Source organism: Rhinichthys klamathensis, unplaced genomic scaffold (assembly GCF_029890125.1).
Source record: "Rhinichthys klamathensis goyatoka isolate OS25496 unplaced genomic scaffold, OSU_Roscu_1.1 h1tg000253l_1, whole genome shotgun sequence".
Classification (NCBI taxonomy): domain Eukaryota; kingdom Metazoa; phylum Chordata; class Actinopteri; order Cypriniformes; family Leuciscidae; genus Rhinichthys; species Rhinichthys klamathensis.
The window spans coordinates 1,351,986-1,367,969 of record NW_026606775.1 but is presented as its reverse complement, the minus strand read 5'-3'; the positions used below and the strand labels follow the sequence as shown (position 1 = coordinate 1,367,969).

General features: G+C 41.8%; 1 protein-coding gene across 1 annotated transcript; it reads right to left on the bottom strand.

The window, feature by feature from the left end:
* Nucleotides 1-1,182: 1,182 nt before the first annotated feature.
* On the bottom strand, nt 1,183-13,506 carry chordc1a (cysteine and histidine-rich domain (CHORD) containing 1a). The gene is made up of 11 exons (XM_056266785.1): nt 13,362-13,506; nt 6,155-6,204; nt 4,971-5,027; nt 4,528-4,688; nt 4,325-4,428; nt 4,155-4,213; nt 3,163-3,233; nt 2,979-3,081; nt 2,771-2,890; nt 2,581-2,643; nt 1,183-1,397 (listed from the first exon to the last, which is right to left on the bottom strand). The coding sequence occupies exons 1-11, from the start codon at nt 13,423-13,425 to the stop codon at nt 1,230-1,232; spliced, it is 1,020 nt and encodes a 339-aa protein (XP_056122760.1). The 5' UTR covers nt 13,426-13,506; the 3' UTR covers nt 1,183-1,229.
* Between the last annotated feature and the right edge of the window lie 2,478 nt (nt 13,507-15,984).

Here is a 15,984-nt window from a genome sequence, read left to right as displayed (position 1 = left end):
AGATCTGTTTAACTTTATGCAAATGGGGAGCGACTTTCGGGAGCGAAAACCAATAGGAGCGGAGCGCGTATAATCCTTCTCCACATCATTGGATGTCATTCATAAAGGCAACCAGTAGTGGGAACTCCCACTAGCGACCTCATCGCCAGCCACTGGCGACATGCAGCGACAAAGTCGCTTGTAGTGTGAACGGGGCTTAAGAGTCTGAAGGTGATTTATTTTCCTGTCGACTACATTCATGACACGACATTAACGAAAGATCCCAATCCATGACACAAGCAAACCTAATCCAAGCTGAATTAAGACTGTTAAACTTATACTCAGCTAAGACTGTTGTTTAGGAAGTGAATGTGCATGAATATTAAGGCTGTAAATCATCAAAACAACATTTAATGATAAAACAACAAAAAGGCAACAAATATATTTGCTTGTATAAATGTTGACAGCACTAACATAACAGAGGAAATAACCAAAATACAGATTTAATTTTTTTCATTTTGTTTGATATTTTGATGCGCATTAATGGGACTCATCTTACCCTCACCTCTACAGGAAAGCTATAATAAAAAAAAAAATCTGTTTTATTGCTATATTGAAATTTTATAATTCAGTGAAATCATTTTAGAAAGACTTTAGATGCCATATTGAATCTGACACCAATGAAAACAAGACTGTGAGAGATATTAAACGAATTGTTCACCCAATAAAATTAGCATTTCCACAAATTAAGTGGAAAAAATGTGCAGGGGGAGAAAAACAAACAAAAAGTGATGCTTCATTGATGTCATGTTAAAATTACCGTAATTAAGAGTTCCTGATTAATAAAACCATCTAGTTAAATGTGTTATTACCTGTTGACTGTTGTGATGTGATATAAAAATAACTGCAATTGCAGCAGCTCCAACAGTTAAATATAGTTAGTTAGGTATCGGTATGCATTAGTTTGATATTTACTATATTTTGATAAAGATTTAATATTACTATAATATTTATATAAAGATTGTTTAAACTTTCATCCCGGACCCTCACAGCTTCGTTTTCATTCACATCTAAACTGATTAGAGTGTAAAGCAAGAACAGTCATGATGTGCTCTTCCTACACAATCTATATTATCAGATTATTAAATCAATAAATCAATAATCTCACTGATTTGCCAGATCATACAGCGGGTGAAGATGCAGGTTTAGTTGATCACTGCTGTCTGAGAGCCTGAGCGAGTCGGTGGGAGTCAAGCGGTCATTTTCTCTTGGTCTGGATTGTCTTTCTTCTCATTGGTCGGTTGAGGCTTTGGAGGGGGCGTGTCCAGCCGCGCCCAGGTTATAGGCTCCGCCTTCTTCATGACCACCTCCACTTTAGAGGCCATCATGTTAACAACACTCTTACTGATGTCAATCACCTGTCAAACACACAATATATCAACAAAACGACACAAATACACTGCAAAATCATGAACTTTGAATTCTTCTTTTGTGATTAATATACAGGGACAAAACCATTCAATGGATTATGTCTAATAAACACACAGGTATTGTGCTTTTCCTCTTTTTTGTGCTGTAACGCTCATCTAATGGATGAAACTCACACTATAAATCATTGACTTGAAAGTGTTAAGTCTCTTTTTCTCACTTTTTAGTACTAATGTAATCCAATCAAATATGGCATAAATAAATGGAAGTATGAGAATTACATACAAATGAATACAAACAAATGTAATATTATAAGTAATTTATTTAATATATATATATTAAAATGTCACCTTTGAAAACAAGTTTGTATGTAGGCACAATTTATATTTGTCTACCAGTGTTGTTTATTATTTAAATACTATTATAGTATATTCATTATTTTGAATTAGGTTAAAAAAAAATATTTTCAGCTTTCATTTTAATTTCACTTTTAGTATCTTTGCTTTTTGTAATTTTTATTTATTTTAAACTTTAATATATTTTTATTTCAGCTTTAGTAATTTCAGCGCTTCAACTTTGAAATGATTTCTCACTTTTTTTTTTTACTTTTCATCTAATATTTAAATTTCATTTTATTTCAGCTTTATTTCAATAACACTGTTGTCCACAAAGTCATTTCATGCAGTTAAGATGATTTTAGAATAAAAGTTTAGGATCATAAATTCAAACTTTTCAATACAAAAGTGTAAAAAAAAAGAAAAAAAAAAAGTTGATCAAATTATCTGAACAAATAGTGTTATTATAGTTAACTAAAAGTAAAAAAAAAACCTTTTGTTACTTTAAATAAAATAAAACATCAACTGAAATAAAATGAAATATAAACATTACAAACATTTTTTTGACTTATTGTAGTTTGACTTATTCAGCCGTTTGCCAAGGTGACATTTTAGTTTAATTTGAAGTACTAAAATGTCAAACTAAAACTGAAATAAAAAGTAAACTAATAAAAAAAAAAATCAAAAACTAACAAAAACATACCTACAAAAAAAACTCAAATTAAAATTCAAAATATAAAAAATAAAAGCTAGTTCAAGATATGAATAAATCAATAATGTTATCTCAAAGACACTAAATGTGTTTTGACGCAGATAATGGATGGATACTGAAACTCACCCCCCACAGGCTCATCTTCAGCTCAAACTCTTTTTCTCCCTCAAAGATCAGACGGATTTTCAGCTGCCAAAAAAATCATTCATCAGACAACAAAAGTACAGACAATTAATAAATAACATCACCACACTGGACAATGGCAAAAACACATATATTGCACAGTATATCACTTTAAACAGTCGAACTCCCTCACCGAGATGCTGTTTGCTTCCACAGAACAAAGCTCAGGATTCGAGTTCTTTGCATAGATAGACATGGTCACATGACTTCCTGTCTGGTGCCAATCAAATCGACATGGAGCCACTTTGTTACCCTGCAGGCACAGAAAACACACGCGTTTGAGAATCATAGTAAATCATGTGATATTGACCTGATGGATGTGAAGCCATTGCTCGGCTCACCGTGTGTTTCCTCCACTGGTGTGATCCTTTATTACAGCCGTCCTGAGACAGGAATGAGTTAAAATCAGACGTCTTCCTCTTACAGCAGCTCCAGTACTTCATCCTGAAACCATGCATGCGCATAAAATACCATCTAAAAAGATGAAATAGTCGCTTTTCAGAGTCAGTTATAAACTCTCCTCACCCCTCGTGAAAGATGGGCACTCCGGGATGATATGAACACGTTTCTGCATCAGTCTTTGGTCCGTTGTATGTCTGATAATCATAATGGCATAATATTAGCACACATATTTCATAAAAAAAAAAAGGTTAATACTACGGAATACAATAAGGTTCCATCTGTTAACATTAAGTATATTAGTAAACTTGAACTAACACTGAAAAATACTTCTAAACAATTTATTAATCTTCATTTTAAAATATACTTATAGATAAAATAGATAAAATCTAAAATTTTACCTGTTAATATTATGTAATGGGCCTGAGCTGACATTAACTACCATTGAACAGTTGTATTTTTTTATTGACAAAGATTAAAAAATACTGTGACAGATGTATCACTCAGTGTTAGTTAATGCATTTAATGATGTTTAAGAGGCCATATTATGTCTTGATTTTGTTTTTGGGCTCTACAAGAATAGGTTTTCATGCTTTCATGTTCAAAAAACACATTATTTTCCCCATATTCTCCATTGTTGCAGCTCCTCTCTTCCCAGTCTGTCAGTAACGCTCTGTTTAGTTCCTGTCTCTGTGAAGCCCCTCCTTCTGAAAGCACAATGTGCTCTGATTGGTCGGCTGGATCAGTGTGTTGTGATTGGTCAAGGGCTTCGAGTGTGTTTGGGAAATGTCCCGCCCCTTACCATAACCTCAAGTTTCAACACACTACTAACTAACTCAACAGGCTCCGCCCCTTTATTCTGCGTATTAATTATTTAAATGAGGAATATTGTGAAGTGTTTGTTCCCAGAAGAAACTCAAGACTACAATGGAGGCGTTTCAGGGAGTTCAGAAACACTGACCCTGATATAGAGAATAACTTTCATGTTTTAACAGCTGCATGAAACAGATGAACATGGAACATCAACAGATGAATATGGAAAAAAGCATAATAGGTCCTCTTTAAACTAACAGGAGTTTATTGTAAAGTGTTACCATACAGAAGAAATGTTTTCTAACCTTCGAGCAGCCTCCATTTTTACACGCCGTCCCAAATTTGACCTCACTTCCTTCCTCTTCTGAAGGTCAAAAAGATGCACATTTCAGGTTTTGCATGAGATGGTCATGTGACTAAATAAAACGAGAATTAATCTAGAACCTCCTGCAAGTTTATAATGATGTAACGTCACCTTTCTCTTGGAGCGGAGCGGCGTCTGCGAGTCTGAGTTTCTCGAGCGTCTGGTTCAGAGACGAGGAGACTTTCCTCTGCAGCTTCACCAGCGGCTCCTCAGCGCTGAAACAACATTTATAAACCGCTTTATACAATACAGATCCTACAAAAGCAGCTTTAGCAGCCATTATAATGATGATGATGAAGATGAGGAAGAGTTACCTGGGTCTCTGGATGAACTCCAGTGGTTTGGGGGCCTGGATGATATACTCATTAAACCTGGGTTTCAGATCCTCCAGCTCTTTCTTCTCTCCTGAGACCTTCACGTCTGGTTTCACGGGTTCAAGCGGCTTCTCGCTGTTATGAGGACCTTTAGTGCAGCCCTGACAGAGAACCAGCCAGAAAACAGGAGACATGTGCATGCATTCGCTTTATCTTAGTGACAGAATTCAGGGATATCGAAGAGATAAAGGAATCTTACATGGTTGTGATATCGGTTAGTAACTGACAGTTTGAGAATTAAAGCACATCAATGCAAAATAGAAAATAGTTGTTCTGTTTCTTTTCTTCTGAAGCAGCAGGCTGTATTTAGACACCATCCAACACAAAAACACATTTATTTGCGTGTAAGATGTTCTGCTGAGATCTGAGAATGAGACACTTACCGCAATACTAAGAAAATCCGAGAAGTCTGTTGTCCGTCTCTTACAACACGACCAACCCTGAAGAAAGTGATAAAGAAAGAAAGAGGGTTTGTTGGAATGTCTTTTAAAGGAAAAACATGCATTATTGCAACCAGAACAATACAAAAACATTTCTCAGAAGAATGACATCAATAAGTACCAGCAAACAGTAAAAAATAAAAGCAATGTTCCTTTATTTGCAAAACGGCCCCGTGTACGCCTGGTGTTAAGATGCATTTTGGTCACAAGAAGACGAGGATGAATACAGGTGTAAACGGGTCTAAAACGCTTTGAGCTTGTCAACTTTTGACCACTTCCAGAGAGTTGAAAACACATTCAACCGGATTGTTTTAATAGTGTAAACGCTCATGTCGTTGAATGTTTTTCGAACACAAATAACGCCTATACTCTCCACCTTCTGACCGAACGTGTAAACATTATGGGAAAAGCTCTAGTCAGACGGGGTTTAAACTTTGTCAGCTGAAGACCCAAGTTTATGGAGGACCAGCTCTACCATATTTAAAAATAAATACAGAAATAAATAAATGCTCAATAAATAAATAAGGTAATTATTACAAAGATGAATAAATAAAGAAGCTAATTAAAAGAGATATATACATTTATGTCTCACTGTATAATTTAATTTCTACCTACATTTATTTGTTTATTGTATTTTTTGGGGTGATTAATTGTTTGCTTATTTATTTATTGAGCATTTATTTATTTCTGTATTTATTTTTAAATATGGTAGAGTTGGTCCTCCATACAAGTTTGGTTTGAAGATGAAAAACTCAAGTACAATGTCACCATTCCTGGTTTCTATCACACACTCACAGTGTTCGGCTGATCTTGAGTCTGTCAGATCAGAAACTAAAGCTGATGTTCTACGTATGTTTTCCCGTCATCTCCTGTCGCGTTCATATGTAAATTGTGTGAGCTTATTTTGTCCATTAGTTTGAAATATCTGAAAAAACCCATCCATAGACCCTCCCTTCGAAGAAATCAGGACAGAAGTGGTTTAAAGTGGACAAAAGTGACGGATTAAAACGGGAATGTGTCTCTCTCTTCTACTTGTGATCAGATCGACCAAAACACATCTTAATACCAGCTGTAAACGGCCTAGAATGAAAAGAATAAATACATATCCACGATCTTCAGGCACTCACCTTCAGAGCATCATGAAAAACAGGAACTCCAGGATGGTACGTACACGCATCTGCAAAACAGATCAGTCATGAAACTCTAGAGGGCGCAGCCAATGAGATCGCTTGCTCAACATTTAAATAGTCTGGTTCCCTTTCGAACGGTCACTTCGTATTGCGTAGCTATACGCATTGGGGAAACTCCTTTTCCTCGATTTACTGAAGCCTATATGTAAAACGCATTTGCAGCTGCACAGCTAGCACACTGAGCGTCTGGAACGCTCATAGGCTGTGCTGCAGCAACTGCACATCCAATGGCGCAGGCGACTCTGAAGCGCGACCAATGAGCTAGCCCAACGTCGCCGTCGAACAAGCCTTTTAGCCTGAGCGTGCTTCTCTTCAGCAGACTTCGCCTGCACGTCTATTGTCTCCTGACGCCGTCTCACCTGTGGCTATCCGGCGACAGCCTATATCCTTTTACAAGCATTGTGATTATTTTCAGATGCCTCGTTCATCCTGCGCCACGTGCGGAGGCCGTCTGCACGAGGCAGACCAACACCCGAGCTGCATTTCCTGCCTGGGGATCGACCACACGGAGAATGCACTCTCTGCCGGCGGATGTGCGGCCTGCAAAAGCATGCCTATCTCCGTGCTGCCCAATCGGCTAGCTCTCTCCCGAGACGGCAATGCCGCTTCAACTACGCTTTCTGTTCCAAGGAAGAAGAAGCGTCGCAGCCTTAGGCAACCGGAGGGTTTGGAAGTCAGTGAATGCACGCCGGACGCGTCCCCGCGTGCTTCACTTTCTCCTACTCACACGCCATCACCGGTCCTGTTCGTAGGAGACCAGCGCCCCCCCCCTCCCACGTGGCAGGCCTCGTCTCTTTCGGCGGGTCTCTCAAACGCGACGACAGCCTGTCCATTGCCGCTTCTGAGGATGAGTGGCCGGGCTCTCTCGACCCCGTCACCGCTTCTCAGTCTGTGGCCAGTGGTTTAGCGACCAGGACAAACTCCGATGCCGAAATGCTTCGGATCCTGACGAAGGCCGTCGCGGACCTCGAGCTAGAGTGGGCCACGCCCGAGGAGCCGCCTCGTAGTCGGCTGGATGGATGGTTCCTGTCGGGGCGCCAGCAGGCCCCTCGGCGAGTTTGGTCGTGCTCGAGCGCCATCTTTGGCTCAACCTCACCGAGATCAAGGAAGCCGACAGGACTAGATTCCTCGACGCCCCGGTTTCCAGCTCCGGTCTCTTCGGCCTGGCGGTGAAAGGATTCTCGGAGAGGTACACAGAGGCACAGAAAGCGTCCCAGGCTATGCGACACTTCTTGCCGAAACGCTCGAGCTCTTCGACCAGCAAGCCCAAACCACCGCCTTCGCCTCATCCAGCCAAACCGGTGAAGCAGGCCTCTCAGCCCCGCCCTGCGGCCGCTGATAGCCACCGCCAGTCAAGGCTCGCGAAGCGCTACCCGCTCCCCCGGCGTCAAGGCCCGTGAGCCAGCGTCGTGATTGACCAGGTACCACCGAAGTCGTCCTAGCAACAAGCGGGAAGAGAGAGGGCTCGTGTCTCGCACTAGCCGGACCACCCTCAAAAAAGCCAGCAAAACTTCTCACAGCTCCCTGTTCAGTTCAGGCGGCTGGGGATTTAATTATTGTAAACAGGCCCGCAGCAGTGAGCGCGTCTTTGCAAACAAACGCCGTTTTCACGGCGACCCAAATAAAGCACAAAAAGAGCATGTTTCACAATCACAACACACGGGTTCACGGTCCCCCTTCTCTAGGTGGCCCCCTCCTGTTGTAACACTGACCTTACCCCGGGCAAAAGCCTGTATAGTCAGTCAAACACTCAGTATGTGCACAAATCACATTATAAGGGTATCAGGTCCCCCTAAGTTAGGCGGCCCGTCCCATTCAGTGTGTCAAGCCCTAGCGTGTGGTCATGGCCTGGCAAGCTATCCCCGGTGTGTCGAGTTGGGTCATAAACACTCTAAAGCGAGGCTACTCACTCCAATTCGCTCGCAGACCCCCCAAATTCCAGGCGGTTATCGAGACGTCGGTGAGAAGCAGCATGGGTCACGTGCTTCGCACCGAAGTTCAGAATTTATTAGCAAAAGGAGCGATAGAATCAGTCCCTCCCGCGCTAATGTATTCAGGGTTCTACAGCCGCTATTTTCTAGTCCCAAAGAAAGACGGCGGACTCAGACCCATACTAGATCTGAGACATTTGAACAAGGCTCTCATGAGACGGCCTTTCAAAATGTTAACACTCAAACAAATTCTCGCGCAAGTTCGCCCGGGCGATTGGTTTCTTACAATGGATCTGAAGGATGCATATTTTCATATTCAGATCGACCCTCGTTACAGGCCATTCTTGAGATTCGCGTTCAAGGGAAGGGCATATCAATACACCGTCCTGCGGTTCGGTCTGTCCCTGGCACCCCGCACATTCACGAAATGTATGGATGCAGCGCTCTCCCCACTGAAGGAAGTGCGCGTGCTGAATTATCTCGACGACTGGCTGGTGCTGGCGCAGTCGAGAGACGAACTGATAGTTCACAGGGATTTGATTCTCGGCCATCTAAAATGCCTGGGGCTCACAATCAATGTTACCAAGAGCAAACTGACCCCCAGCCAGACTGTAGTCTTTCTGGGCACGGTTTTAGACTCGGTAACAATGAAAGCGTGGCTCACTCAAGAGCGCGCGCTCTCTGTACAGACACTGGCAGCTGCGTTCAGAAACTACTTGGTCTAATGGCAGCTGCATCATCAGTACTCCGCTTGGGATTACTGCGCATGCGCCCGCTGCAGCACTGGCTGAAACGCCGTGTGCCAACCCATGCATGGCAGTCAGGCAGCCTGCGCATTATGGTGAATCACGGGTGTTTAAGAACACTGATTCCCTGGCGGGCTCAGGACCAGACTGATCTCATGAAATGGCGTATGTATGACACGCCAATTCGTATTTCCATTTTTGGCGTGCTATCAACACGCATAATCGCTTTTCAGCGTGTTTATCAACGCCTTTGACTTAACGTTATATTACTGTATTATGTATATATAAATATATGACCTACCCCAACCCCGTCCCTAAACCTACCCGTCACTGGGGTTAATACCATTTATGAGTCTTCTCCTACCATCCTAGGAAAAGAAATATCGCTCCACAGATGTAGATATAGATTTTGCTTCGTTTCGCTCGGACATTTAACGGCGTACACATACACGCAGAATCACTCGGACATTTAATGGCGTAGACATACACGCAAAAGATTTCGGCGTGGACATACACACGGATAGCTCAAAATGCGTATAGATAACACGCCACTTGAATTGAAAGTGGCGTGTATGTTTACGCAAAGTCATGATGTCATGTTGTGGTACCACAATGGGGTGACCATGGGGGTAGTTTCCAGAAGGAAGGTGGTTTTTACAGACGCCTCCAACCTGGGTTGGGGAACGCTGCACAAGGGCAAGCCTGCCTCCGGCCTCTGGTCAAGCACGGAGCAAAGCTTACATATAAACTGTCTGGAAATGAAAGCAGTTGGTTTGGCCCTGAAAGCTTTTACGTCAAACCTAAGGGGTCACCACGTCCTGGTCCGTACGGACAGCATGTCGGTGGTGGCCTACTTAAATCGCCAGGGCGGCATCAGGTCAGGCAACCTGTATGCTATGGCGAGGGACCTCCTCCTGTGGGCACAGGCCAATCTGAGCTCGCTGAGAGCAGCGCACATCCCGGGCGTCCAAAATGTGGGCGCGGATATGCTCTCACGGGGCAACACTCCCCTAGGCGAGTGGTCCCTGAACCCTCAGACGGTCAGTCTGATATGGGAGATGTTCGGCGAGGCCGAAGTCGACCTTTTCGCATCGAGAGCCAACACCCACTGCAGGGTGTTCTTCTCGAAAAACAGGGACGCGCTGGCTCATCCCTGGCCCAGCTGCCCCCTTTATGCTTTTCCCCCCGTCTCGATGATCCCACAAGTCATCGAACGGGTCAGGGAGAGCGGATGCCCAGTCCTTCTGGTGGCTCCTCTCTGGAAATCCAGACCATGGTTTCCGGAACTGGTTCAGTTGTCAGACACGATCCCCTGGCCTGTTCCTATGAGGAAGGATCTCCTCACGCAGGCCAACGGAACGATATGGCATCCCCGACCCGATTTATGGGCCCTCCATGTGTGGCCCCTGAACGGGTACCCGGGGACCTTCCTGACAGGGTCTTAAACACTATCTCTGAAGCAAGGGCCCTGTCTACTCGGCGCCTTTATGCTTTAAAGTGGTCGGGTTTTTCCAGCTGGTGCTCGAAAAATCTTATTGACCCAGAGTCATGTGAGGTTTCTGTGGTGCTCTATTTCCTGCAGGAGCTACTGGACGCGGGCCGCACCCCGTCCACGCTCAAAGTGTATGTGGCAGCCATCACAGCGCATCATGCTTTGGTGGCTGGCCAATCACTAGGAAGGAATGACCTGGTGGTAAAGTTTCTGAAAGGTGCTAGGAGGATTAACCCCTCCAGGCCCCCTTCGGTGCCGCCTTGGGACCTCTCCACGGTCCTTAGGGCCCTGAAGGGACCGCCTTTTGAGCCGCTCCAGTCAGTGCATCTAAAACCACTCTCGCTAAAGACTGCTCTCCTGTTGGCATTGGCATCTATCAAGCGAGTGGGAGATCTGCAGGCCCTCTCTGTGAGTCCTGCATGTTTGGAGTTTGGAACGGATGACTCCAGAGTCATTCTCAAACCCAGGCATGGTTACGTACCCAAGGTGCTCTCAACGCCGTTTAGAGCACAAGTTATTATGCTGTTAGCCCTTCCCCCTTCTGCCGGGGATGGGGAGGTTAATCTTCTCTGCCCTATTAGGGCAATGAGAATTTATCTGGAGCGTTCTGCGTCTTTTAGACAGTCAGAACAGCTGTTTGTCTGCTTTGGTGGCCGATCTAAGGGTGATCCAGTCACTAAGCAAAGACTGTCTAGATGGATAGTGGATGCCATTTCTTTGGCCTACACCTCAGTGGGTCAGGTTTGCCCCATAGGTTTCAAGGCCCATTCGACCAGAGGCATGGCCTCGTCGTGGGCTTGGTCATCTGGTTTTCCCATTCAAGATATTTGTGATGCGGCAGGCTGGTGCTCGCCTTCCACATTTATGAAGTTCTATAATATGGAGGTACCTTCCCTGCAGGCGAAGGTGCTTTCGGTATGATTGAGACCTGACGGTGTCTGGTCTTGTCTACAAGATTACTGTGCATAATCACATACATATTTATATAAACCCGCTTCGGCCGGTTATAAAGTTATCCTAATAATCCCGACGGTGTCTGGTTTTGTTAATATATTCTGTTAGTTGTTACTGACTTATATATATTATTCAGACCCGACAGTGTCTGGTCTGTTATATATATACGTATATGCATATATTATTGGGTTCTGGCTTGTTCTGTTAACTCAGGGGTCCTGAGTTGCAGTGCAACCAGTTACTTAGGGTGCGGCGTTTTGCATGGCGTCCCCACTGCGTATAGCTACGCAATACGAAGTGACCGTTCGAAAGGGAACTACTCGGTTACTATCGTAACCTCAGTTCCCTGAGAGAGGGAACGAGTATTGTGTAGCCGGCCGCACTATAGTAACTGGTGAAGTTGTCGCTTCAGTCGTATAAACCTGCTATAATGGCGGTTTCGGGGGTCTATATAGGCTGGGCCACACCCCCTCGGCAGGCCCTGACGTTGGGTTAGCTCATTGGTCGCGCGTCAGAGTCGTCAGCGCCATTGGATGTGCAGTTGCTGCAGCACAGCCTATGAGCGTTCCAGACGCTCAGTGTGCTAGCTGTGCAGCTGCAAATGCGTTTTACATATAGGCTTCAGTAAATCGAGGAAAAGGAGTTTCCCCAATGCGTATAGCTACGCAATACTCGTTCCCTCTCTCAGGGAATTGAGGTTACGATAGTAACTGAGTAGTTCAGTGTTTGCTGTAAGAGCGCTATTAGAGTTCCTCTGAACTTCCTGTCCTCCCTGGTTACCCTCTTTTGTTTGCTTCCCTATTTAATCTCCTTGTTTTCAGTCCTGTGCTGGTTCATCGTCTAACCTTGTCTGTCGACGCCTCTTGTTTCTTGTTCCTGCCAAGTCCAGTGAAGTCTTGAGTCCTGTCTTGTTTTTCCCCACAGGGTAGTTTTCATTTGTATTTTGTTTTAGTTTTATTATTAAAATAATACTTGCTCTGTAACAGTAATAATCAACAGCAGTGTAGCAGATCTAATCCACCAAGACCAAATACATTAACAGTGCCATATTCAATAACATGCTAAAACTATCTGAGAGTTGTCATGATAGAAATGATTTTCCACTTAAAACACTTAGAATCACGTGTATTTTATCCAATCACTTATTTTAACTTTTGTGAATAATATAATCATTAGCAGTGGCAGTAGTGTATTATTGTTAATATTTTTTTTACATTACTGTTTTTAATTAAATTTATATTTTTAAAAATTCATATTTGTAATAATTGTAATAATTGAATATTTTTCTTAAATACAATTTTGATTGAATCAGAGTAGCTGAACCGGAATGAGGGACAAAAATCAATGTAAAACAATGTTTAAAAGATTTTCTGTAAAAAATAAAATAATTTTTCATCAGGAAAAAAGCTCTTTAATATAATTAGACGTAAACTTGGGTAACACTTGAAATAATATTAACAAACATTATATGCATGTTCGTCAAGCAGTGTGGCATGTGATTACAAATATCAGCTTATTATATGGATAATTATACCATATTAATAATAATAATAAAGATAATTCATATAAAAATATTAAATCTAAAATGATTTGTAAGCTTATGCTTAAACTATGTAATGTTTCAGGAAAATAATGATATGGCAAATATGAAGTTATGTGGCATTTTCTCTTTACAAACTATTGATCTTAAATACAATACATAATGTTTGGTGATGATTTATTAAAATGTAAGAGCCCTTGTTACGGACAGCACATAATTCATTGAGCTCTAGTAGTATGCAGTGTAGTCCAGTTCACAATAACACACTTATATGCATTATTCTACGAAGCAAGCCTTATATATTTCTATTAACAACACTGCATATTTCTGACAGAAACCTGAGCCATGCATGCTCTCGTTAGGTCATTGAAGAGTATGAAGGTAAATAACAGATAACGCGGTACACAAAAATAATAAGTAACACTTTAGATTATGAATAAACTTTTGTAACTACATTACCGGTAGTGTAACAACCACTCACCCTCTGAATTGATTTCTGGATCAAACCGCTGCCCGCAGCCTTTATTATAACACAGCACAGACATTACGGACGGTTCAGGATACTGATTAAGTATTCACAACCCGTAATAACAGTTTTTTATTATTATTATTGCACTGAATGTTCGGTTTTGATGTCCCTCGCGCTGGATCCGGAAACTCGCGACGCGTTCGGGAAAATTCGCGAACTTTTCTGACACCCGACCGCAGAAACGGAAATAAGAAGGTAGAACGGCGGTCAGTATGAATTTACATGTGATAAATATGGTGGGTCTATTAATTAGATTTTTATATTATGACGATTCACTGTCTGTTTTTAATTTAATGTCTTTTATGGTTTCTCGCTTAAATTATGGCAGCGACTCGCTGCCATAATTTAATGTAAATTATTGTCCTACTGAGCGCTGCGGAAATAGGTGTTGTCACGTGGTAGCGGCTACTATTCTCAGCGCTCGTCAGGATGAGCCAATCACAGTCGATTACCATTACTAGATGAGGTGTTCTATAAAATGAATTTTCTAAAAAAATTGCTGTGACGGATTTACATTTCTATCACAGATACCAATTCTTGGAAATCAAATACATTAAAACTTTTAAGCTGTCTAGTGTACAGGTGTCTTCAATAAAGGCAACAAATGTCTTGAGATTTGAATGTTTGGATGGAGGATTCGCCTTTCTGAGCCGTCAAACGCCCCCTGGAGGAAAATCATTTTATGTCCAACGAGAAACCATTATTACCTCGAGAATTTTCCGCGATACACCCGAACCAGCACATGGCAGGGACTCGTGCAAAATCGGCAAAGATCGGAAAAACGGTCTCTAGATTTGGTTCAGGCTACCCTTTCTATGTAAGTCTTACCAAGGACCAACAATATGTGTATATTTTATTTAAGTGCAAATTAGGTTTTTTTTCGTATTATAAATATATATATTATGAATGCATCACAAATAAGCTAATATGCATATGCTCACATGTGATAAGCTGGAAAAGCTCTTGTAAAATTATTTTTAAAAAACTATATAATGAATACATCACTTTATGTAATTAAATGCACCCTATCACTACAAATAAGCTATTATGCTCCTTTACATGTGATAAAGCTGGTAAAGCTTTTTTTAAATAAGAAAAAAAACAAAGATCGGCATGATTTAAAAATCATGAGCAAATAAGCCTCGACATTTTTTTGTGGCAATGAAAACATTAGAGACATATTTTGTCTATAAAAAAAACACCTGCATTTATATTTTTTCCCCTTAAACGTTACCTTATGTTATATCTTATACACACATACATATGCCTAATGCTGTATAACCTTTACATTACTTAGATATTTTGATAAATTTACCATGATAAGAAACACCACTACTCCATCACTACAAGAAACATTTTTATTATACGTTACTCAGACACAATGGTAATAAAGGCACATAAATCAACGTAGATCAACAACCCTTGGCTTTCCAACCCAGATTTAATCACACTACCCTTAAAAAAAAAAAAGCCAAATTAAATACTATTGTTGCTCAAATTCATTCATATGTCAGTGTATGCAAGCAGACTGGACTTTTTGAACATATTCTGGATCGATCTAGCCTGGTTAAAACCAGACCATTCTCAGTTGTAACTGAGTTATGGTCTGGCAAAGCGTCATAGACAAATCATTTCCAGAGGGGCGTCACCAACGAACGTCGCGGATAGACCTAAACCAATCAGAGCGATGAAGGAGATGACGTATGCAGAGCGGCGGAGAAACATCTCCGAGTGTTGTTCTTTGCTCGGTTTTTAACAAAAAGGAAACGTTCAAATCGCTTAAAACAGACGCGATAGCTGATTGGAACGAGTGATGTTCGACGGCGGCATCCATCTTTGTAATGTAGGCTACAAAATCTGCTTCAAAATCCCAGCGCAATCCCAACGTTTCTGATTGGTGCCTCGATTTCGGCGGATTGGAAATGGGCTTGAATGAGCTCTTTGCCAGACTAACTTTCAGAGCAAATCTAAATTTGCCGGAAGTTGTCTGGGTTTTCCCAGGCTAGGATCGATCGGTAAATACATGATTACTTATGCTTCAGATTTAGACTTGCGTAAGTAAAATTATTATTTTGTGATTACAAACCTGAAAAAACCCAAACGCACATACCAGAAACATGAATAAAAATAAACACCAGAACAGTCTAGTCAGGATAATAAATTCTAGTTATGCATGTTACACACAGATCACTGAATAACGTGTTTACTAGAGTCTGCGTTGGGTCCTGGACTGGTGATTCTGCAAACCAGCCGTTGTTGATAAACTGCACGTCCAGTTCTTCAGCCCCTTCAAAGCACTGTGTGCACTTTAATGATAGTAGTGCTATTATCTGTTCTCATCAGACTGACACAAACAAGCAAACTAATGTTCTCTGCTCAGCACCTAAAAAGGAGTAACAGCTCACCCAACAAAAACAGGTTTAGTCACCTGAATTTGCAAAAGTCATTCTAACCCATGCTTTTTTACCTCAGAAACAAAAAAGTGAAGTGCTTTATCGCTGTTATCCCGTTTAATGAAAGCAGCAGTGACGATCTGTACACAGGTTTGGGTGAACTATCCCTTTTACAGATTGAT

Bases quoted from the DNA above. Each gene is read 5' to 3' on its own strand.
- chordc1a (XM_056266785.1), bottom strand. From the start codon at position 13,425: ATGTCTGTGCTGTGTTATAATAAAGGCTGCGGGCAGCGGTTTGATCCA. The intron at 2,891-2,978 runs GTGAGCCGAGCA...CTGTGCCTGCAG, and splicing joins ACCAGTGGAGGAAACACACG to GGTAACAAAGTGGCTCCATG. The intron at 2,644-2,770 runs GTGAGGGAGTTC...TTTTTTTGGCAG, and splicing joins TGGAAGCAAACAGCATCTCG to CTGAAAATCCGTCTGATCTT.